Source organism: Dendropsophus ebraccatus, chromosome 6, assembly GCF_027789765.1.
Source record: "Dendropsophus ebraccatus isolate aDenEbr1 chromosome 6, aDenEbr1.pat, whole genome shotgun sequence".
Taxonomy (NCBI): Eukaryota; Metazoa; Chordata; class Amphibia; order Anura; family Hylidae; genus Dendropsophus; species Dendropsophus ebraccatus.
This window is the reverse complement of record NC_091459.1, coordinates 79,200,339-79,226,633: the sequence shown is the minus strand read 5'-3', so window position 1 is coordinate 79,226,633 and position 26,295 is coordinate 79,200,339. Positions and strand designations below refer to the sequence as shown.

Sequence of the window (26,295 nt, the reverse complement as noted above, 5' to 3'; positions counted from 1 at the left end):
AGGAAAGTTGCTAGAAACCTTCCTGCGGTCGATCATTGGCCAGTGTAAAATGACAGTGATCAGCCAAGAACTTGCAAAACGCCTGATTTGCAGTAAAATTTAACGCTATTGATAGATAGATAGATAGAATAGAAATATGAGGTACATTGGTAGATCCAGTAGGAAACAGATATCTAGCAGCTCATCACATATCTTGAATTGCACAAACATGTACGATCCCAACATGAGAATACAACCAGCTGACATCTTTTACTGTCTAAAACGGTCATGTCAAACTCTGGCCCCTGATGCTATTATTTTTGGCCCGTCAGACAATTCAGAGTGTGAATTACATCTGGCCTGCCATGGCTACTATATAGGAGACTATGGGGGAGGGCTGGCTACTATAGGAGACTATGGGGAAGGGCTGGCTACTATATAGGAGACTATTGGGGAGGGCTGACTACTATATGAGGCTATTGGGGAGCTGGCTACTATTTGGGCACTATTGGGAGGGCTGGCTACTATATAAGACTATGAGGGACGGCTGGCTACTATATGACTATTGGAAGGGCTGGCTAATATGTGGGGCAATTTTGGTTGGGTTGGCTACAACATGGGGTAATATGGGGGGAGGTTGGCTATTACATGGGTTGGGGTTTAATCATATCATAGCAATTTATTTATATAGTGCACAAGGTTGAGAGACGCACACCACTGCTTATTACATAGCTGCTTTCTTCCAAAAACTGCCCCATACTTGCCCTAAGGTTGTGTGCGGTATTACAACTTTGACCCATTCACTTGAGAGACAAACTGAGGAGCAGATTGGTGCTGTGTCTGGGAGAAAGCAGCTATGTTTATTTAATCTTGGATAACCCCTTTCATTTTTACACGGCTATATATGTCAAATGAGTAATGAGTCGCTATGAATAATGTAGCAGAATATACCCTTTATTATTCAGACAACATTGTCGTCTGCTGAGGTTCCCTATGGGTAACCTAATCAGTTGGGGGCCCACTTAGACTCACTCGCCCCCCCTAGGCTGAACCCCTAGCTACGCCCCTGCACTGGGAGAAACTAGAGAGAGTGCAGCTATGCTACTGCCTATTTACAAACAGAAGGGGCAAGAATTACGTAATAAAATAAATTACTACAAAATTCCTGAAATGGCCTGTATTTCAATGACGGTTACAATTTAAAGGGGTATTCTCATCTCCAAAAGTTTTAATATTCGATAGCTTATGCAAAAGTTAGTAATTTTGCCAACAGTTTTTATTAGCAAAATTGCTTATTTTAGCATTTTGTCCCTCTTCTCTTGTCTCTTCTCTTCATTTTCTAGGTTACCGACCACCTCTGTGAGCTGTGGCTGGGACATCAGAAGCTGGTAAGTATTTATTCTCCAACTTCTGTGGTTCCCCATAGAGATCACACGCATCCCCAGAAATTGTCCCTAGAGGAATGTGTAAGCCAATTCAGCTTAGCATCGCTGCATCTATCCGGGGGGGGGGGGGGGGGGGGGGTGACGTGATGGTGCCAAGCTGAAGCCAGATCATAACTACTCCTTTTAGGCGGTCAGGAACCAAGGACATGTTAAAATGTAGATGCATTTTTTTTTTAATTAAGAGTTTTGTCGACTTAAAGATTTCCACAAGATATTTTGAGAAGTCTGAGGTGCATACTTTAGAAAATACAACTACATCACCACACCATCTGTTATTCACAGCATGCGGTCAGTCCTGAACACAGTAAATCCTTCATTCTGTATCGCGCAGTCTGGAATATCCTCAGGCAATCAAGTCTCAGTAAAACAAAGTACACAAGTTACAAACATTGTAACACTGACCTGTAGCTCATCCAAATTGTTAGACTGCAACTGCACATTCACCAAAGATATGCTAGAAAGTTGTGGGCAATACATCCTCTACTTTCATCCTTGGGAAGCCTTTCTGGACTGTCCTCCACAAGCCCTTCTTTACATTGTTGCATCATTGCTTCAAGACCTGTCATGATCATGTTAGTTTCCATGCTGCTTTACTTCTGCCTACTTCTTTTCATACTTGATGCTAATATGGAAGATCCCTATGTAACTCTATATTTATGCCTGGGACCTGCACCACATGATTTTACACCTGTTTCAGCAGGGACCAGGGCCCCCTTGAACCATTCCCCCTTGGACATCCTGCAGGTGTTGATCAAGGAGCTTCTAATTCTTTAAGGTGGTATACACCCAGCCTTTTGACAAGTATCCCTCTCTACAGCAATGTCCCAGTACCCATCTACAGCTGCTGTAGTCTAGTGGTTGTTGTGTGGCTTTAAAATATATCTTGATAGATAAATCCTGGCTGAGTATTGTTAGTTTAACTTGTATATAACTTGTGTTTCCAACACATAAACATAAATATTAGGATGTGCAGAGGTCAATTTTTTTTGTACTGACACCACTGGTGGATAAGTATGTGTGTAAAAGGGTAAGTATGCATAGGGTTTTGGTGACATAACCTTCCCTTAGACAGGCCTTTGCTAAAAGCCACCAGAATGTTCTGAGCCTCCTAGGAGCTGGAACCAGTTCAATGTTCTGAGTGTCAAAGAAAGTGAGCTGGAATGAGTTCAGTTTAATCAAGTCTAGCATAGACTAGTCTCCTGCTAGGCCACATTAGGCCTAGTCCAGTGTGCTTCTCTAGCAAAAAAAAAAAAAAAAAAAAGGGTCATCATGCGGATCACACAACCATGAGGCATTTCAGGAGGTTTCATCTAAGAACTGTCTCCACTCCATGCTGACGGGGTATCTTGTCCTGCTATCCTGTTCCTACTCCAAAAGGGAGAATCATTCAACCAGAAGAGATTATCTGTACAAGGGTTCTTCTGCCAATACTGTACTCTTTGTGGGCTTCTGGTCAGAGTAAGTGCTGCATGGCTTACAAGTCACAACCTTTTTGCCTTACACCCTGCAATAGGGAATTTGAAATCACAATTTATTTGATTGGTGAATATATTTAGACAACAGTTAAGTTGTCTAAATGTATTCACCACAGTGAGCTAAGCTTTTAAGACCTCCTTAGTTGAGTGTATCTTGCTACGTCATGACATGGGGAAGTTTTACTAGACTAAACAGGCTGCAATCTGCTGGGAGATTATTTCCACAGTTCAGTACCATAGGTAGCATGTGGGTGGAGAAGGTGTTACTCATACACTGGCTTTGAAATGTGCTATGTGAGTAGAAATTAAAGAAACAACAGCAGCATGGCAAGGAAGATGTTACATTAACAGCATTGGATTACTGCTGAGATGAGAGGTATCCTTGATTTACCTTTCAGGGACAGTAAGGTTCCTTTACAGAACAGATACAGGCTCAGGCAAGGCTTGTTGGGTCCCCCTCTCCTGCCCACAGCAGTAGCTAAGCCCTGCTTTCACTTTCTGTGTTCCATCCTGATCTCACTGTAAATAGAGATTGTATTTCCCCAACAGCAGGAACGCAGATTGCAGAAAAGTGAAACACCAAGTGGCCAAGACTTTAGAGATGTTTTTTCAGTGGTATCATGAGTAATTTTTGGAATTATGTCGGATTAGATTTATGTAAAAAACAACAGGGTTCTGTGAGGGTTGCTATACATTTTCATTTTGTTGTGATTTCTGTAAATATTAACAAAATTTTAATGTTTTTATTAATTTTTTTTGCCTGCAGTCAGGAACGAGTGCTGCCCTAGGAAAAGTACTTGCTTTACCTCCTGGACAGTGCAGCCCTGCCAACTAATAAAACATCATTCTGACATCCTGTTTTGTATGTTTGCCGTTTGTGCAGGAAAAACTCCTGGCACACTTGTCCAACTTATCCATGGGCCTTTGTTCACCAGATTAATGCCAAAACTGTACTTGTGCCCTCTGTCTACGGGTATGTGTTGGCATATATTTTTATTGTGTAGAAAAGTGCAGCGGACTGACACTTTTTTTTTTACAGAGTGTCACTTCCAAAAACATATTCCATATTCCATTCAAAAGTTTTTTGTTTTTTTTTAAACATTGGGGCCAAAAGGTGATGTATGGCTATATAGTTGTATACATTAGAGTCTTCTACCAGAAGTATACATCAGAGAATACTCCCAATGAATATGTCTGACAAGATGTAAGCTTCAAACAAGATGTGAACAGTGCCTTACATTGACCTTTCACTGACTGAATAATTTTGTGAAGACATAATTTTTATCCCAATTTTTGGCTAAAAACCATGTCCATTTTTGAATGTATTCACATAAACCTTGATATGTTATTATTCACACTTTTATCTAGAACTCCATATATTATACCGTAATAATATTGATCATTTTTTCTCGGAGCAAAAAAAGTCCCCACAGCTCGAGCATTGTGCATGTCCGCCTTCCTGTGAATCAGGTCCTTCACCATCTCTGTATTCTGGTTCATAATGGCTATGTGTAAAGCCGTCTCTCCTGGGCACAAAGAATGATAAGAATCATAAGTCTTTCATTTAAAGCCCATAACATTACTAAGTAACCTTCTACTTGCCAGGTACGGCACATCTGATCTGCCTCGAGGAGGAATAATTGTCCGTCCCTAACTCTAGATTTATGAAGCTCTATTATACTGTTTAATATCATGTTAATCTCTGGAACATTATATTCAGTAAAAACAGATAATGTGATATTAATAAAAGGCAATGTTGCATCAAAGGCAATGAATGGGGCATTTCAGGGATTGATGGAAATAATTTGCTAATAAGATAGAATCACAATTATCCTATTCATTAAGCTCTAGCGTGATGGAGCCAGCAAATGGGTTGCTGCTATTTAAGTCATGTTTAAACTTGCACCCATGCAAATCTTGGAAATGTTAATGATTAGTTTTGAATTAGCAAGTTTTTCCAAGCCAACTATTCAATAATAGCCGACATTTCATTGGCTGCTATGTACTAAACAGAAATAGATGTGCATGACATGTTGCCAAAGCTAAAGCAACCGTCACTAGCGCCTTAATGTATTCAGTGATACAGTATCTTATAGCATCGGGGATGCAAATTCCATCACATATAAATATTTACCATCAATTAGTGGAGTTTCCAGTCTTCTGGAAATAAAGCATAATAATATGCAAGATGGAAAGTTATGCAGATATCTAATCTACGTTGTGTTTCAACTGGCTGTCAGCTAAATACGGCAGCACACATCTCTTTCCTGTCCTGCCAGTTTGCTATAATATATTAGTGCAGTTTAATATATATATATATATATATATATATACTTTATATAACCTTGGAGTACAGGTTATTTAGCACACAGATGCCTAGACCTCACACTGTGGTAACAAGCTCTCAGCCCTGAAAGCTGTCTGTGTTTTCAACCTCTTGATATAAACAGATTTTTTTTTTTAAGTTGAAACAGACATTAGAAATAGTTATGAATATGAAGATAGTGTATAGAAATAGAATCAATATGAGCATAGTGTATAGAAATAGTTATGAATATGAAGATAGTGTATAGAAATAGTTATGAACATGGTGTATAGAAATAGTATTAAATATGATGATAGTGTATTAAATTATTGTACAATATAAAGTTATCCAATGTTCTTAGTGTTAATGTTACCCGTTATTGATGTCTGCTATCTTGGGGATATATGCTGGGAAACATTTAAAATAACAAATTTTGAATGTTCAGGGTGTGAATGTTCAGGGTGTTAAACTTGCAGCCCTGTGCCCAACTGCCGGGGCTTAGAATGTCTATGCATTAGGCTGGCATAACCTCTCTGTCCCTCCCCCCCGCCCTCCTCATCATTAGCTTTGTTAGCACGGCACATGGGCTGGATCCTTAAGACACCTGTGCAGTGTTCAGCATGGAGAAAATGTTTCAGTAGCATTCCTAATGATGAAGAGGGTGGGGAGGAGGGACGGAGGGGTGGTGCAAAGTTAGGGCACAGATATTCTAAGCCACGCCTGTTGGGCACGGGGCTGCAAGTTTAAAAGTTGTTTTTTATGACAATAACTGCAACACCTGCCGAATGGACCCCAGGACAGATCTTGGATTAAAAGCAGCTATCCAAAGGTACAAGTGGTTTGGAGGGGACAGATTGTGGGTACACAGTCGCTTTAAACGTTCTGCCTATTTAAGTAATTGGCCATCATGTCTTACTGCAACCCATTTAGATGTCTATTAATGTATAGAAAACACCACCGCAGTATCTCCTTTTATGATGAAGGTGGCTTTTCTCCCTTAAAGCATTGTGTGATGAATAAAATATCAGTGGGGTTGTAGTTGAATGTTGAATGTGAACCAACAGAATTTTATTTTGTATGTTGAATGTGATGATCCAATAGATTTGCATAGTGGATGCTGTATGTGTAGTGGCGTTGTATAGTGAATGCTAAATGTGAACCAGGGGTGTTATATAGTGGGTACGGAATGTGAACCAGTGGAGTTATACAGTAGATACGAAATGTGAACCAGTGGAGTTATAGGCTAGGTTCACACTATGTAAAATTTATGTCTCTTTCATAATGATTTTGCAAACCATGTCTGTTATTTCCAATATAATGGGTGTTATTTGCACAATGATGGCCATCATCATGAAAGATGGGTGTAATTTTTGCATACTGTAAATCAAGCCGTATAGTAGATACTTAATGTGAACCAGTGGAGTTATATAGTAGACATTGAATGTGAACCAGTGGAGTTATACAGTAGATACGGAATGTGAACCAGTGGAGTTATAGGCTAGGTTCACACTATGTAAAATTTATGTCTCTTTCATAATGATTTTGCAAACCATGTCCGTTATTTCCAATATAATGGGTGTTATTTGCACAATGATGGCCATCATCATGAAAGATGGGTGTAATTTTTGCATACTGTAAATCAAGCCGTATAGTAGATACTTAATGTGAACCAGTGGAGTTATATAGTAGACATTGAATGTGAACTAGTAGAGCTGCATAATGGATGCTGAGCAGGGCCGTATTTACCACTAGACACCTGTGGTCCGGTGCCTAGGGCAGCACCTTGCAGGGGGGCAGCACCAGGGAGCAGGGGGAAGGAAACAACTTTTTTTGTTTGTTTGTTTTTGTTGCCCACCTCCCGTTCAGACATGCCAGTAAATCTGATGTTAGACAATATGCAGACTACTCTAAGCATTGATTCAATGTGGAAATGTGTTTATGTTTTCAGCAGTTAATCATGAAAAATGGGATTCAGACATTGTTTCTCCATGTAGAGAAATGCATGTGGCTGAAACCACTCTCCCCCACACTCCCCAAGATGGGGCGTCTTCAGGTTGAGTGCCTAGGGCAGCAGCAGCTGGTAATACAGCCCTGATGCTCAATGTAAACCAGTGGCATTGTATTGTGGATATTGACTATGAACCAATGAAGTTGTCTCTATTCAATCTACCAAAAATGGTCTTGCACCACAAAAAATATAACAAAAGGAGTGCTAGTGTTCACAACCAAAACGCACAATGCAAAAATACCAACAACAGGGCTGGAAAAGATAAACTGCACCTCCTAATAATGGAAAAATATTCAAATTTTTATTTAATCACATATATGTGAATGACAAAGACTTACAACCACTTAAAAACATAATACATCACTGTTCACCGGTTTTGATGCATAAAGCAGCAGCACAAATGATTAATAAACAACAAAGTGTGATAATGGTACAAAACTCAAATCATAAGCTAATACCCCATATCCAAAGAATAAAGTTCTAAGTATGAATAACAAAACAATACTAAACCACCATACAATGTGCCATAGTGACCGGCTGCCACTTAAGATGCTGTCAGAGCAGAACATCCCACGCGTTCCGTCACCAGGACTTTCTCAAGGGGGAGTATCAAGCCCCTCTTAGTTGCTATTTATATTACAAAATAATTAATGATAAAAAACAAATGTTTAGCGTTCGACATGATTACTCACACAGAATATTACTGTTTTAAGTAATCTCTTTAATAACAGGTATTGTGGTTTATTGGGTCCTATTCATAGGCTCCTGTTACAGTCTGTGATTTACAATATTCACATGGCATGTAGGTGTGTAGACTGTGATATATCCTATTTTGTTCACCGTTATTAGATTGTTCATATATGTGATTAAATAAAAATTTGAATATTTTCCCATTATTTTGAGGTGCAGTTTATCTTTTCCAGCCCTGTTGTTGGTATTTTTGCATTGTGTCTATTCAATGTCTGTATGAAGACTGTATTTTTTGACTATATGGAAACTTAATGGAGGTGGTGAGCAGTGGTCTGAGGCGCTGATTTGACACTCTCCTTTGATGCAGTTACATTATGCAGAGTCCTCAGACAGCTATCATGCAAATTCTCAGAGGACAGAAAGGATTCTTTTCAAAACCCCTGCCTTGGCTACCATGAACATTTGCCCCATGGTTGTTATGGTATATGTGCAGCAGTAACTTTCTCTTACCTTTATATATGTCACATTCTATAGATGTGTCTATTAGTGATGGAAAAGCATCTAGCAATGTAGAGAGAGCTTCTTTATTATTGTACAGTGCTGCAATATGGACTGCATTTTCCCCCATAGCACCTAAAACAAAAAAATATATATTTGTTCAAATAATGTCCCATCAATGTATTTCTGTATATTAATTATTAGATTTAAAGCTTATCTATCATCAGAATATGTGACCTTCAGATTTACCAAAACAGGATCTTTAGTCGGTGATTGTATGTTGGAGGCGGCAGAACCTCAAGTCTGGTGAATGATTAAATCAGTGCCTCTGTATATAAAGTAAGACAGGAGCTTCAGACTGGAGTTATCAGACTATGCTGCCCTATGTAAGGGAAACCTAAAATGGGGACAGTTACACCCTTACATTAGCCAGTATAGCCCCCCAAAAAGTATTGTTTTCTTCTTCCTTTCTGTTGTGAGTTTATCTTGAGAAAGTTGTATTTATATAGCCCATATGGTCATATTTTAAAAATTGTGTGTATATATATATATATATATATATATATATATATATATATATATATATACCGGTATATATATTTCCAAGTAAATACAACATAATATATATGTTGTTTTGTGATATATATTTATATTATTTGCTGTAGGTTTCTAGTTATTAGCAGCATCCTATGTATCTGTATCTATAATTCTCCTTTCATGTGTATTTATAAAATGAATTAAGTTGTGTATCTAGTAAAGTGTATGACAACCTTGCACTCTGTGTTAGGGTGTGATAATTTGGGGTATATATTTTTCTGCACTTTTTGTGTGTTCATCATATAATCGCTTCACACTCATTTATTATATTCATTTCATGGCATGTGTCACGCTTCGTGTCTCATGCTCATTTTGCCTTTGGCTGTACAATTTATTCTCAACAATCTTGTCAAATAAATCTTTAGAATAACATAATTAAAAGCTGTCCCACTTGGGATTACTTTTCACATTGTATGTGCCTTCAATTATGGAGATAACTACAAAGTGTCTGAAGCTTCAGCCTAAAGGGCTTTGGACTGTTTAATATTGGCACCATTCCTGCACCGCCTGTCACTGTGGACCCATGCAGTTCTGTGTGATATCAAGTTGTGCCGCCATGGGCTGCATCATTGTCTTCATTATGTGGCTCTGTGTAATTGTATAAAACATCATCATGTAACAATGACAACAGTAAGCAGAGGGCAATCCAGTGACAACAGGGATTTTTTGCCAAACAGTAATGAAGCGCTCCAAACTGGGGTTAAAAATGTATTCAACAAAAAGCTACAAAACCCTAAACAAAGTCCTACTAATTCTTATAGAGCATGGTGCTGAAATAATGTACTGGAAACCATTAGAGGGGTTACCCAGTTCAGAAAACAAATTTTCATATACCATATTATAAAATTCTGAGTTGATAAATCAGTTCTCAGTTCAGGAACCTCTGCACTATCTTGGAGAGTGGTTACAGAGAGTGCCCCCTCTCTGGTGGACCCGTCCTGCATGTCACAGCAGTTTGGTTTGAATAGACTCTGTGTAATGCTTTTCAATTTTGGGCTCCTGGGGCTTAGAAGCTGATGGGGTAAGGATAGGTTTTCCTATAAGTAGGTTGGGAAGATGTATGTGATGCAAGGTAATCTGCCCATGGGCTCCATATCTTATAACATTTTGGTAAGATTAGATAACAAAATTCTTTTAGACAGTAAAGTTGTGAGAATGGCAGTGGTGAATGACCTTGTATTCCCACCCTATAGTACCTTGTCCTTGTTGCATCTCCAGCAAGTAGGCTAGATTGAGGCATCAATTTTATTTAGTAGACAAGGTGTTCTGTACCATCGACTAACTAACTTGTAGGTGACTTCTTGTAGAGCAATGCATCAAGATGGTTTACAACAAAATGTATATATTGACTGAGTTTTAAAAAAAGAGATGTTGACTAGAAAGCTCTGTCTTGCAGGATATCTCCCAGTCTTTTCCCTCCATTTACATTTTTACATTTACAGATAAATTACTTATCATACGAACCCGAACCTCGGCCCATCCCTACTTAAAATATATTGTGAAAACCGAGGGGGATATATCATTGGAGCACTTCTCCAGGGAACTCCAAGCAGCGGCAGACTGGGAGCTACTTTTCTTGTAATTTGCAAACCCCTTTAATTATTGTTACTCAATGGCTATCTTGTTGGCTAATGCCAAATTTAGTGGTTTGTTTTTAGGTCAGAGTATATATGAATAATCACTTCACCAAGTATGGAACAAATGTCAGCATGTAAAAGGAACAAATCATAAAGAAGAAAGCCAGTTTGGTAGCAAAGGTAACCAGCCCGCGTGGTTGAGCAACTCATTGACTTGTATAAGACACCCCAAAACCTCAGGTTTCCAGCATACCTTTCAGAAACGGATCCATATTCTCTCCAATTAGCCTTTTCAGAAGTTTGACATTATTTTCCTTTGCTGCTTTGAAAAAAAGATTTTTCTTCCTGTTGATAATAAATAAAATAAATATTAAAATAGATGTAAGCTACTTGTTTATATTGTTAAATACATGGAGCATTTCTGTGATAGAGCATTTAAGGAGAAGGACAAGTGTTATGAAACTAGATGATCCCTTAGGCTATGTTCACACTGCATATGAATCCATCCGTAGTGCGAACCGCTAATATACGCACGTAGTTTTGAGGTTGATGTGTTCGCTTCAAAGTATACGATATACGCCCGAACAGTGCCCACTACGTATGAGCTTACGACCGGATCGTATGCGGCGCCGTGAAAAATGAACAAGACCATTGTTTAAAAACGGAAATGTTGAAACTCACGGCCGTGGATTTACATGCGGTCCCGTACGAAGTACTTATTCCAGCCAAATTAAACTTGATTTTTCGATCCAAAAGGTTCTGGGCGAAGATTTCCAAGTAAATGACCTGCCTCAGATCGCTTCGAAACAAGCTAGGGAAGCATAACTGTACTACGGGCGTATGTTCGCGGTGCGTACACATCCGGTGCATGTCGATTTTTCGTATGCCCGTAGTTTCAGCCGCACATGTACGGCAGCGTAAGAACTGCGTACGGATTTGTACGCAGTGTGAACATAGCCTAATAGTGAATTTATACTTATGTAAGATAACATGGCAATCCTTTAGTGTTATTATTAGAATCACTGCGTTTTACTAGTGGGAGCATTCTGATTAAATGGGTTTTCCAATATGTTCAAATACTTGAGCAAAGCAAGACCATATTATAAAACAAGAAAATAAGCAGCAGCGGTTATGTGACTGTTGCAGCCATTGACTCGAGAGCGGCCAGGGATCGAACAGGCAGAGGTACACCTTATATTTCTATTCCGTGGCTCACTCATCATAGACAAAACATCAGGAGAGACTCCCCTTGTTGTGTTACTTTTTATTTGCAAAGTCTTTAGAATGCATACAATATGTGGAAGCATACCCTGTCACTGAACTTCTGCTTCCCAACAGTTCAGCTCTAGCTTTTTCCTGCAGTCACCACTAGGAGGAGCTCAGTGCACAGGGATTTTTATGGCTTGCATTGCATTCACTGGTAGCTGTAGCTCAGGGGGGAATGGTTCTCACTGAAGAGACCAAGATGGTATCTCATCCTTTTTGGAGGACACCCTGGTTTGGCTAGAGAGTCTGTTGGAGGAGAGCGAATCTACATACTTTTGCAAACTAAGCATTACATGAAAATAAGATTCCATTTAGCTAGGATTCATAGGGCCCCATAGCAAAAAAAAACTCTAGGCCTGTAGGCCCAACCACCCGCTCCCCTCCTTGGACAGCCTCTGGCAGTGTATGCGGGTTCGGGGGGCCAGGGGACTGCTGTTGGGGGGGTGGATGGGGGTGATATGGGGACATAGGCCGTCCAAGTGGACTGGGCGGGGGCACGCTGTCTGGGCTCTTGGCTGTCCAAGGGGTGTGTGGAAATGCTGGTGTGAGCTGTACCATGGAGGCATCCATACACCTTTTCATTAGTGAAAGTCTGGTACTGAGAATTGCCTAGGGCCCTATTACACGGAAACCTATTACACCGAATGATAATCAGCCAAATCATGCCAATTGGGCCGATTATCACTCCGTGTCATAGAGACATCGATCAGCCAATGAAACAATTATTGGCTGATTGTTTCTTTAGGTCAAGACCTAAAATCATTGGGCATGCATTGCTACATGTAATAGCAATGCACAGTCGACGACTGGTGGCTGTGTTAAAAAAACCTCCTACATTCTTTTCCATGCTCCCTGATGTTCTGCTAGCTTCGGCCAGCTCCGGGCACTGTCTGAAGTGACAGGCCGTTCAGCCAATCACCGGGACAGTGCCCCGTTGCAATTATCGGACAGCGTATGGGCTCAGTCAGCGTGCACTCGCTTACAGAAAGTCATCGGGCTGTGTAATAGGGCCCTAAGGCATCTCTCTAGCCAACCAGTTACCTGTTCTGTGCTAATGAGGGGCAAGAAACCCAAGAACAGCAAGTCTACAATGACCTCTTGAAGAAAAGTAATATGTGGACAATAGTGGCTGTACACATTCTAAAGCAGTGAGCTCCCTCAGTAGTGGTTAAAGTGACTCTGTACCCACAATCTAACACCCCTCCCCCCACCCAAAAAAAAAAATGCTTGTACCATCAGATAGCTGATTTTAATCCAGGATTTTTCCTGGGGTCCGTTTGGCAGGTGATGCAGTTATTGTCACAAATCTAGGGAACAAACTGTCTAAGCCATGCCAATTTGACACAGGGGTGCAAGTTGAAAAGTTGTTTTTTAGGACAATAACTGATTTACCTACCGAACAGACCCCAGGACAGATCTTGGCTTAAAAGCAGCTATCCGATGGAACAAGCAGCTGGGGGAGGGGGGATGTGGGTACAGAGTCTCTTTAAGGGCACCCAGGTGGAAGGAAAGCAGTGGATTTACAACTGTTTTTGTGTCACATGTCAATTCTTTGAGCGGAGAGCGATGGAAGTGGTAGCACACGGGCAATCCCATATAGAGACACTGTGTGACACTGAGGCAGGCCGAATTCCGCAGATATTACTAAATGTGAGCATACCCTATGAAGGAGCATCAGCCTGCTGAAAATGCCGTAAGGAAGCCCTGACATGAGAGGCAACACATGTGGCCATGAGTTGTTGGCTGTCTCTTGTATCACTACCTCGGACTAAGGACTGTCATATTTGATGGCCCCCAGATCATCACAAAAGCAGATGGCAGTCTGTTCCTCACCATGAGGCCTCCATACTTAAATCCAACCATTGTTGGATACCAAACAGAACCTGAATTAATAAGTAAAAATTTTATAGTTCCAGTCCATAACAGTCCAGATTTCTCTTTCACGACACAACTGCTATAGAAGGGAAAGGTAAATGGTTGTTAATGGCAGGATATGTAATAAACGCCATGACACCAAATTTCCTTCTGTTAAGCTCCTGGAAATGGCAGAAACATTGGTGTGTAATGAAGGTGCCACCTGTATCTGGGTGGTGGACAAGGCTTTTTGTCAAAATGATTATCCTTCTTCTTTTAGTCCCATGATGCACCCCCTGACAACTGGGCAAAATGTCTGTGAGCGTATCATAGAGGCATGTCTAGCAGTCTACACTTCCCAAAAGTAGCCTCTGAGAACAATTTTATAGAGCACTCGGGAGGTCTATCTGACCATGTCTGACCTGGTGATTTAACCTATGTTAAATTTATCAACAGGCTGCACACCATGTTAGTAGGGTTTCATAGGGAAAAATTAACATACTTATCTGATGCTGATCCCGCTCCTGCCACCATTTCAATGCTGTGGGGTGCTTTCTCCTCATAAAATTTCCTATGTATTTGAGAGGATAAAGCACTTAGCAGTGGATATCCTCACCATTAGTTTCCCACTCTGAGCCCTATTAAGTGTAAAAATAAGGCTGGGTTCATACTACATTTTTGCAATCCTATTATTTCTTCCATTTTGTTTTGTTTAGTTTTTTGTTGCAAAAAAAGATGAAAAACTGATGAAAACAGATCAGATTTTTTTTATTTTTTAGGCTATGTTCACATTACGTATATGTCCGACCGGACATATACGTGTTAAACTCCGGCCGGGAATTTACGCAAGTTGCGGCCGGCTACGTACGGACCGCGAACTTACGCTCGTAGTCTACTTACACTTCCCGAGCGCCCTACGTAGCGATCTGACAGCGGTCTTTTACTTTGAAATCTTCACCTAGCCCCGGTCACCCCACAGAACCTTTTGGATCGGCAAAGAAAAGTGGAAAAATGAAGAAATCGCCACTACGTACGGGACCGCATGTTACGTTACGGGCGTAAGTTACGGCATTTTCGTCCTCAAACAATGGTCTGGTTCATTTTTTACGGCGCCACGTACGATCCGGGCGTAAGTTCGTACGTTGTGTGAACTGTGCAGCCGTACATCGTATACTTTCCATTGTACTCAAACTACATAAATCTCCAGCCGCTTATTCACGGAACGCGCTATGTCCGGAGACTTACGAAGTGTGAACATAGCCTTATAATGGAATTGCATCCGTTTTTTTCATTGGTTTTTCATCCGTTTCTTTTCAAAAAACGGATGAAAAAACGTAGTGTGAACACAGCCTCACTGTCTGGATTACTCCTTTAATAATAAACACAGGCTTTTAAGGTTACAGTTTTTTAAAAAAAAAATAATAATAATAATTTAACATAACTAAATAAATTTCAGTCCCACTAGGAATTTTTCAATGCCACCTTCCTATTGCTGCTGTAATGCTGACATGCCTATGGGAAGTAAGCAGCCATGGCAGGTCTTGAGGCCTTTTTTAGGACCATAACTGCCATGGCAACCATTGGCACATTGTCATATAATGGGGTGCTGATGGGTGACAGGGGAGAAGCCCCTTTCCTCTTTCTAACCACCTAAATGCTGAGGTTACTATTTACCATAATATGTAGGGGGTTAAGAGGATAGGAGGTTTCTCTGATTCTGGCCATTATAGTAAGAGCCTGCCTGTCAGTCACTGCTTGGCCTTGGATGTTGCTTACACTTTCACAGCATCTGCTCTTTATTTATGAATTGCCTTGCTATGATGTTCAGGCTCAGTTTTACATCTATGATGGTATCATTCGTAGGGCCTATTCATTTCATCATAGTCTGCAGCCCACGGGAAGCTGCACCACTGACTAGCGATGATTTAAATGCCTGCACAAAAGAAAAAACGATCGGCCGATGAATGAGATTTCTCGTTCATCGTCTAAATGGGCTGATTATCACAGTGATTGTTCCTGAATTCCAATAATCAGCCTATGTTAAAAAGACCCTTAGTGATATTGCCAACATTTGTGTTTGAATGTACCCTTGTAAAATGTCAGTGTGTTTACTAGCACTACACTTTTAACCTCTAGATGTAAATGAAAAGTATTCTCCAATCAGCAAGCAGAGATCGTGAAAATTCTAAACTAAAACTAAAACACGTGAGATATTAAAAACATGCAGACTTCTACAATAATGGTTCAGCTTTGTATTTCCATAAATCCAAAGCCCCTTTAACACTTCTTAGGCCACTTGTGAGAGTTGTCCGTCCCCCCCTCCCCCCCCCCCCCCACACACACACACACAATCACAAAAAGCTTCACATCCAGTTTGTCTCTGCTGAATTGTAGAGACAGACTGTAAATGTGCACAGCAAAAAAATAATGCCTTCTTCTAGATGAAAGTGGAGCTATGTATCCTGGAGACAATAAGAACATTGTGAAGAAAATTGAATATGAGTGGAGCCTGGAGGGCAGGAGAAGCAAGGTAGTGGCAGACATTTGCTCACCTAGTTAGGATGTGCATAGATACAACACTAGTCACATATTCTTGGGCTATGACTAGTTTGAGTTGCTGCTGAACTCTGGTTCCCCTGGGGGTCTCCTTATTTGTTTCCCCGGTTTTGTACTGTATAATGTCGCTGGAGCACTAAGGCCACATTCACATGTCAGTAAATTTTCAAGGATAAAATTCATGATCAGCAAATTTATTTCCGCAATTCGCAAAATATTAGCAAATTAAAGGTGTAGTTCTAAAAAGGAAAAAATGGGAAGGCAAAAATGAGCTTAGTTATGTCAAAAAAATGCGGATCCGTGATTGCGGATCTTTTTGTGGATTGAGGCCTAAAGGAGAGCTGTCATCAGAATAATTCAACTAAAGATTTAACTAAAATAAACTGTGGCTTTTATTTATATCCAATAAATATTTTGTAATTTCTTCTTGGGATAGTCAAAGGAATTGTGGCATCATCACTCCAGATGTATTTTACAGTATAAAACTGGCTAAATTTATCAACCTGGTTTAAAAGCTTGAGGCTATGTTTACACACAATATTTTGGTCAGTATTTTGCAGCCAAAACCAGGAGTGGACTAAAAATTAAAGAAAGGCTATGTTCACCAACTGTGGAAATTTAGGGAATGGTCTCCATTTGATGGCAAATAATTGACATTATTTTAAAAGAATGGGCATTGTTTTAAAATAACAGCTATTATTTGCCATTAAATTACATCCATGCACTAAATTTCAACTGTGTGTGAACATAGCCTAAAAGTGTAAACTTTGAGGGAATCTGTCAGCTGTAATTCACATCCCAGACTGCTGACACTGTAAACCCAGCTGTGCTTCCAGGATGTAGAGACATGCTTTTATTCTCTGACACAAAGGCCTAATTCAGACATCTGTTGTTCTGTCCGCAATTGCGGACAGAACATGAAACCAATGTTATCCTATGGCCCCGTTCACACGTTTGAACATATATACGGGGCCGCCATCCGTGCCGCAAAAAAACCGGACCTTTTTTTTTGCGGCCCGGATTGCTGGGGTAATGATGTGTAAACGTAGTGCTCCGTGAAGCACGGAGCACTACAGATGCACGTATGGTAGTGCAGTCAGCGGCCGCGGGTCCGCGGCCACGGACTGCACTACGGGTGGGTGAATGTGGCCAAAGAGTCAAAGAGGCTTTCCCAAGCTTCTGAACTGCTGCAAGCTGGAATGTCTCCTCTCTCTCCCTGTCCCTGCATGATTATCACCTAGAAACTGATCCCCAAGCAGGGTTAGGTTTTGGGGGGAAGGGGAGTAAATGAGAAGGTATTAGAGCTTTCTGCACTTCAGAAGCTTGGGAAAGCCTCTTTGGTTCTTTTTCATGCAGAATAACAACATTTTTCTAATTTCTTAATGGTGTTTTTTTTTTTTTTTTTAAAAACACCCCCTCGAAAAATCCATAAGTAATGAAAATAAAAAGGATGTTTAAATGCAAAATAAAGAGATCTTCTAGCAAATTTGACCAGTGTGTATGCACTGTACCAGTTAGGGAAAAATATATATAATATACTTAAAATGTACCTGTTACAACGGTGTACTTATGCTTCTGCTATGGTTTAATTGTGCCTCCGTGTCCATGGAGACACAAACTTCTGAACTAACAGAGGATCCCGCTGCTGATTTGGAAGCGGGCAGTCGTAACAGGTACACTTTAACTTTTTCCCACAAATTCATATACCGGTACGTCCTGTTCTGCAAGCTTTTCTGGCTGTGTGATCGCACCACCTATTGTGCCGAAAAGAGGGAGAACTCTCCCTCTGTTTCCCATTGGGACTGTGCAGAGCGATCGCACATTTCTGATGGCTGCTATGATAACAGGAGGCTTCCCTGAGGCCTCCTGTGTCATAGATACAGAAGCCCAAGGCAGAGCCTGATCAGCTTTGCTTATTACAGGCATATTGTATTGCAGTGCAGATCAGCCTTGCAATGTAATATGCCTCTCATTAGGCAATGACACAGTGAAGTCCCCATGGTGGGACAATAAAAAAACCCCCACAAAAATTATAAATAAAGTAAAATATATACATAGTCCCCATAACCCCCAATACAATAATAAATGTAGAAAAAATACACATATTTAGTACCACCACATGTGTAACAACACTGGCAACAATCACAATTATCACATGAGTAAACCCACACGGTGACCACTGAAAAATTTAAATGAGGAAAATGCAATTTTTGTAATTTTTTTTCTTGAAAAATTGGCATTTAAAAATAAAAATTGTATGGATATGGGGCAAAATTTACTGCTAACCTAAAACACATTGGGCCACATGTATCATCCGGCGGACGGATGATTTTTGGCGGAAAGTGCCGATTTGCGTATTATTTTATACGCAAATGGCCGATTTGCGAATAAAATAATCGCAAATCGGCACTTTCCGCCGAGTACGCCAGGGGGCGGAAAGGGGGCGGAAAGTAGGCGGGAAGTGGGCGGAACGGAGGGCGCGGACTCAGAGTCCGCGCGATTTATCATCCGTTCCGCCCAATTCTACGCCGAAAACCTACTCCAGTCCTCAGCTGGCGTAGGTTTTCGGCGGTGCGCACCGGCGCGCACAGGATTTATGTACAGGCAGTCCGCCTCTACATAAATCCCCGTACCGCCGGAGCTGCGGGGGCATTTTTAAGTCCGGCGTAAAAAACGCCGGACTTAATAAATGCCTCCCATTGTGTCAGGAAAAAAATAATCTCAGAATCAGTAAAATATGTTATAGCATCATGTAGCTACAACCACATAAAAATGGGCTCTGGTCCTGATGGCCAAAATCAGCCCGGTCCTGAAGGGGTTAATGAATAAAAAATAAGTAAAATATTGCAAGATAAATATGACATCTTCCCTTGCCTGTCCAGGACCTATCACCCCTTGGTTGTGTACAGATTTTTTTTTTTTATATATAAAATACTGCTTGCACACCCACAAACAGAAAACTGATGGTCAAGCCCAATAAATGAAAGCAGAGATAGGGAACACATAAATATACAGTCTAGTCATCCAAATAAAAGATGTACAGATGTGTAGAGATCCCTTGCAACAAATCCAGCTTTCAATTTAAAAAAAAAAATAAAATCATGGTTTTCTTTAATCCCTAATAAAATGCAGAGAATATGTAAAATAATTCACCACTAACGCGTTTTGGGCCGCCTGGGCCCCTTGTCAGCCTGCTATCACATGCTGCTGATTAACATTACATGCTGGCAGACGCTACTTAGCTGTTTGTTAATGCTACACATAAAATCTATTATAGGAATAGGACTTACCCCTCGTTTCTGTTGTCTTGGCTGTTCTGCATATTTATTATACTCATTCCAGGAGTCATATTGCCAAATGTATTTGCAGACCAGATGTTCCAACATTGATCCTTTTTCATATGTCTAGTTTTTCCTATTAAGAAATTTGCTGTTGTCTAACTTCAAGGAGTTGACAGGTCCAACGGGATTAGTTGTGTCATCTGACTACACATCCTGCGGTCTTCCTGCAGGGTGTGTACAGTAAACAGACGTGCAATATACATGTCATTTTTCACAACCACTCTTGTGTCTAGATCACAGACAATAGCACTTGTAGTTATCGCCTGAATTTAAATCAATTATCAAAATAAAGTGATAAAGATACCAGGTTACAGTCACATCCCCTGTGTTTCACGCTGCGCTCAGCATAACACATACAGCATACAACTTTATTCTCGATGTAACTGGATGTGATTGCCCTTTATATTCCACATAAACACACAGCAACAATTACAACTAATGGAAAACAAATATAATATGGTTCTAAAATACTGGTAGTTTCCCACTGTCATGTCCTTTTGTGTTTAATCTATCTATCTACAGTATATTAATATATTGCATAGTTCTAAGATTAAATATTTACTGTAATGTATCTTGGCAAAAATAAACTTACAACTCTATCTATCTATCTATCTATCTATCTATCTATCTATCTATCTATCTATCTATCTATCTATAATGTGTCTTGGTAAAAATGCTAAATATATAGTTATAACTCTCCAATATAACTAACCGTTATTTATCAGTCTGCACATACTGATTTGTTGTTTATTAGTTTTAATATCCATGAAAAACTATATACTAGCTTGGCAAAATATTAGAAACATTTCATCAAAAATATCCATCTACTGCAGGAAATTTGTCACTAGAAGGGTTGCCCACTTTCTGAAACATGAAACCAATGTTTAAGGTCTGCTTTCCTTGCCTGATCTGTAACATGTTCTGCAGGACAGAGGGATCAGTTGCAGTGACAGTAATGGTGGTGTCAGGCATGTGACGTGTCATGTGACTGCTGCATCCATAGCATACCTTACCTGAGCATGAACAGGTAAAAAGAAAAAATACACTGGTGTCCCCCAGCCAGGGCCGGTTTTAGACAAAATGTGGCCCTGGGCAAAGTTGAAGGTGGGGCCCCAAATGCTAAAACATTGTAGCAGCAATTTAAGGTCCCGATACTTTTTTGTCAGCGGTTGGCGCGCTGCTCGAGGTGGGGTGATCTTCTGTGACCTTAAATAAGACCCCTCTGTGCCCCATATAGTAGGCAGGTCCCTATGTGCCTCCATAGTACATATAGTGGGTATCCCTCTGTAGGTAATTCTTCTGGTAGTTACCTCCACCACCCAGTATGTAGTATCCACCAATATAGGAGACATCTCACTGTAGGTTTTACACCTGTTAGCTAGCCCCCTGATAGTTGCCCCCTCAGCAGATAGCAGCTCCCCTGACAGTTACCCCCCCCCCCCCCCAGCACATAGCATCTCCACTGATAGTTGCCCCCTCAGCAGATAGCATCTCCTAGGGCTGGGGTGATGTGGGCAAAAAATAAAATCTCGTTTTTTCTTTTCTCGATTTTTTTTATTTATTTTTTGATGGGTGTAGTAGTATAGGCATAGTGGATAAGGGGTGTAGCAATAGTAGAAGCATATAAGATGAGGGGTGTAGTAGTAGATAAGGGGAGTAGCAGTTTTGGGAGTAGTAGTAGTATCAGGAGTGGAGGTAATAATAGCAATGGTAGTAGAGCAGTATTGGGGGTAGTAGTAGAGCAGTATTGGGGGTAGTAGTAGAGCAGTATTGGGGGTAGTAGTAGAGCAGTATTAGGGGTAGTAGTAGAGTAGTATTGGGAGTAGTAGTAGTAGAGCAGTATTGGGGGTAGTAGTAGAGCAGTATTGGGGTAGTAGTAGAGCAGTATTAGGAGTAGTATTGGGGGTAGTAGTAGGGCAGTATGGGGGTAGTAGTATAGCAGTATTGGGGGTAGTAGTAGAGCAGTATTAGGAGTAGTATTGGGGGTAGTAGTAGGGCAGTATGGGGGTAGTAGTAGAGCAGTATTGGGGGTAGTAGTAGAGCAGTATTAGGAGTAGTAGTAGGGCAGTATTGGGAGTAGTAGTAGAGCAGTATTAGGAGTAGTATTGGGGTAGTAGTAGGGCAGTATTGGGGGTAGTAGAGCAGTATTTGGAGTAGTATTCGGGGTAATAGTAGGGCACTATTGGGGGTAGTAGTAGGGCAGTATTAGGAGTAGTATTGGGGGTAATAGTAGGGCACTATTGGGGGTAGTAGTAGAGCAATATTAGGAGTAGTATTGGGGGTAGTAGTAGGGCACTACTGGGGGTAGTAGTAGGGCAGTATTAGGAGTAGTATTGGGGTAGTAGTAGGGCAGTATTAGGAGTAGTATTGGGGTAGTAGTAAGGCACTATTGGGGGTAGTAGTAGAGCAGTATTAGGAGTAGTATTGATGGTGGTAGTAGTAGGGCACTATTGGGGGTAGTAGTAGAGCAGTATTAGGAGTAGTATTGATGGTGGTAATAGTAGGGCACTATTGGGGGTAGTAGTAGAGCAGTATTAGGAGTAGTATTGATGGTGGTAGTAGTAGGGCACTATTGGGGGTAGTAGTAGAGCAGTATTAGGAGTAGTATTGATGGTGGTAGTAGTAGGGCACTATTGGGGGTAGTAGTAGAGCAGTATTAGGAGTAGTATTGATGGTGGTAGTAGTAGGGCACTATTGGGGGTAGTAGTAGAGCAGTATTAGGAGTAGTATTGATGGTGGTAGTAGTAGGGCACTATTGGGGGTAGTAGAGCAGTATTAGGAGTAGTATTGATGGTGGTAGTAGTAGGGCACTATTGGGGGTAGTAGAGCAGTATTAGGAGTAGTATTGATGGTGGTAATAGTAGGGCACTATTGGGGGTAGTAGTAGGGCAGTATTAGGAGTAGTATTGATGGTGGTAGTAGTAGGGCACTATTGGGGGTAGTAGTAGAGCAATATTAGGAGTAGTATTGGGGGTAGTAGTAGGGCAGTATTAGGAGTAGTATTGGGGTAGTAGTAGGGCACTATTGGGGGTAATAGTAGGGCAGTATTAGGAGTAGTATTGGGGGTAATAGTAGAGCAGTATTAGGAGTAGTATTGGGGGTAGTAGTAGAGCAGAGGAGAGATATGGGGGTACTTTATCATACAGGATACTGTGTGATTCAGCACCCACCTCTATCATGTACTGCTCAGGGCCTGGTGCCCATAGATACAGAGGGAGGAGGGCCCTGAACAGTATATGGTGGAAGGGGGGACTGCATCATACAAGATCCCCTGCCCCCTTCCTGTATACTGTTCGCTAGGCTAGTATATGGGGAGGGGGTTACTGTTTTATAAAGACACCCGAGGCTCCGCCCACCCGCGGCCGTAAGCACCGCCCCCTGGCCGCAAGTCCCGCCCCCAGTCTCCGTGACCCTCTAAAACCCCCCCCCCCCCGCGCCTCCCCAACACCCCCCCCCTCTATTTATTTACCTGGGCTTGCCGTTCCTCCGCTTCTGTAGGGCACAGGCAGCTCTGCAGGAGGGGCGCTCCGTCCTCACAGCTCAGCTCCTTCGTTTATTAGTGGAGCAGGGGAGCTGCTTGTGCTGCTCTGCTTCCTGCTCCACTAATGAACGAAGGAGCTAGGGGGCCCCTGGGGGATGGGGGCCCTGGGCAAGTGCCTACTTTGCCCCCCCCTAACGCCGGCCCTGCCCCCAGCAGGTCATCTGAAGAAGTTATATGTGAAACACATGGTGCGGTACATTTATACACCATTAATACTGGAGTACTGGTTTTAGACATCTCTAAAATGCTGTTTAGCTGGTAACACACTGTATGTCAATCTAGTTCTGATTATTATCCTCCAATAATGACACAGGGAAAAGCAAAAACTCCCATGAGGTAGAAGCCAATTCTCCTTATTATAGAGGAGAAAATTTCTTCCCAAATTTAAATCTGGCAATCAGAATAAATTCCTGAATCAGTGACCCTTCTCTAGACTCTAGTAACTATAATCTCTAATATTATTACACGCCAGACACGTATCCAGGCCTCTTTTGAATTCTTGTAGTAAATTCACTATGACCACTTCTTCTGTTCCAGTTCTATAGCCAGACTGCTCTTACAGTAAAGAATCCTGTTCTGTGTTGGTGTACAAATTTCTTTCCACTAGACAAAGGGGGAAATCCCCTTATTATAGATAAAGTCCAGGAAATAAATAAATAGATCATGAGAGAGGTATCTGTGTTAACTTTTGATATATGTAAACATAGTTATTAGCTCGCCCAACTTTACTCTAGTCCACATATATAAAATCCCAAGCCTGTCTTTGGTTTATGGTGACATATTGTTACATTTGAAAAAATGATGTTGCTTTTGCCATCATGATGCTGCACAATGGTCTTATTGGAGTCCCTTTAGGAACCTTTAATGAGTTTTTTTTTTTTTTTTAAACATACATATATATATATAAATTTACAGGGGCGTAGCTAATGTCTCTTGGGCCCTGGTGCAAGAGGTCAACTTGGCTCCCCTTCCTCGACCAAGCGATGCTATTGGTATATCTTAAGACCAATTTAACCAATAATGCCAGTATATAGGAAATATTATCACCATATATATTACCGCCATACTGTTACTAACTAAATCCTGTATACTGACCAATATTGCCAATAATACCAGTATACAAGGGGTAAATATTACCGCCACTACCATCACCACTATATTGTTACTGACCAAATCCAGTATACTAAATCCAATAAAACATAGTACCAGATTACAAACAACAAATAACACCACCACATACTAACACCAACACATACTGACTAACACCACCGCTGAATAATCCACTGTACACAGATCACTATCACCTCATCCAGTCATATAGAGGTGGACGCAGCTCTTCACAGGCTCTGTACACCTTATAAATTACAGTGCAGTTATATTTAGTGACTCACAGGAGACATCTTCTCTGATCAGAATTCTTCCCTTTTCATTTTTTCCTTCTTCAATCGTCCTGGGCTGTTATAAAAACTTCTCAAAGCCACAAATCCACAGAATCTGCCAGACAGATATATTAGGCTCCTCACTATGGCACCATCCTCATCTCTCTACAAACTGCACATCTTTATTGTCCCCTTTACACCCTTGTTTGGTTGGTAGACTGACTCTATGTGACCCCCCCTAATAGTATATACCCCCCTCTGTGTAGACCACTATAGTACATGCATCCCTCTGTGCATGCCCTATTGTATACGCCCCCCCCCCCGTGTAGTCCCCCTTATAGATGGCCCCCCTTGTGTTATCCCCCTTATAGATGGCCCCCCCAATGTTTCCCCCTTATATATGCCCCCCATGTTATCCCCCTTATAGATGGCCTTCCCATGTTATCCCCCTCATAAATGCCCCCTATATATCCCCCTTATAGATGGTCTCCATGTTATCCCCCTTATAGATGCTCCTCCTGTTATCCTCCTTATAGATGGCCTCCCCATGTCATCCCCCTTATAGATGGCCTCCCCATGGTATCCCCCTTATAGATGCCCCTCCTGTTACCCTCCTTATAGATGACCCCTGATGTATCCCCCTATTTGCTGCCCCTGTCTGTGCAAAGCAGATAAGAAAAAAAAACAAAACAAAAAAAAAACACCTGCAACCCGCTCCCCCACTGTGTCTCTCTTCTGCAGGCTTGATCTGGCTGTTGGCTGAAGCGCGGCTCCCGGCTCCCTGGCTCTGTCCCGTCCCCGGCAGCACAGACACACACTAATGCGTGTCCTGCCAGGTCGGGACACAGCCGGGAACCGCACGTCAGCCGAGGAGACCAGTTTCTTTTGACCGCAAGCAAAACACTGCTTGCGGTCACAAGAGGGAGGGGGGCAGTGTGGTGGCAAGGGGTGGCCTCGTATTCTCCCCCTTGGTAGCTGCCCGGTTGCGGCAGCGACCGATGCGACCGCGGTCGCTACACCACTGTGTATATATATATATATATATATATATATATATATATATATATATATACTAGAATTGTGATAGACTGTTGACTCCTTTGTTTAAACAACATTTGACTATATTATAGGGTCATAAAAATTTGTTACGCTTCGAATTAACACTGTTAATAGTGGATGTATATGGATGTATTTATGTACTTGTTTCATATTACCAACACAGACAGGTGGCAATGCTCAGGTACAAGCACAATGCTTAAACAGACAAGGATGAAGTGTTTGATAAGAAGACACATGGATGTCTGGACAGCGGAAGTGACGGTGTGTTACCAGGTAACAGATATTGTCCCTGGGGAAACTAGATCCATAGAGTCTTCCTAAAGATCCCACAGTCACTGCACAACGCCGGCAGCAGTGGGTCCGCTATGGTGAACACAAAGGACAAAGAAGTTCTACAAAGGAGAGATACAAAGTAAAAGAAGGAGACATGTCAGAAAGGTAGGAAAGCATGGGGAAAATTTCGCTTATTTCGCTACCATCACTTGGGAAAGCAAATGAAAGACAATCTACTGTTACAGGATTAAGTGTCTTTTTCAGAGACCTGAACAGCTGATAGTAGCTGAAATGAATAGAAAAAAAAACGCTCTTTAATTGAATGTTAGATCTAATTAAATTAACCTTAAACTTTAGATGGCGGCGTATTTAGGAGGGTTTTTACATGAGCAGATTGAAGTGCCTTTGGAAATAGATTAAAATCATTTCTTCAATTCAAGCACCATTTAGAA

At 41.2% G+C, this 26,295-nt stretch overlaps 1 protein-coding gene across 1 annotated transcript in view; it reads right to left on the bottom strand.

The window, feature by feature from the left end:
• The window catches only part of LOC138794894 (transient receptor potential cation channel subfamily V member 6-like), a 31,260-nt gene extending 20,351 nt beyond the window's left edge, over nt 1–10,909 (bottom strand). Inside the window, exons 1-3 of the mRNA XM_069973824.1 lie at nt 10,828–10,909; nt 8,413–8,535; nt 4,285–4,425 (exon numbers count right to left, since the gene is read on the bottom strand). Of these exons, the coding sequence (XP_069829925.1) occupies nt 4,285–4,425; nt 8,413–8,535; nt 10,828–10,846 (283 nt within the window). The 5' untranslated portion in view covers nt 10,847–10,909. The remainder of the gene's footprint in view (nt 1–4,284; nt 4,426–8,412; nt 8,536–10,827) is intronic.
• Nucleotides 10,910–26,295: the final 15,386 nt, after the last annotated feature.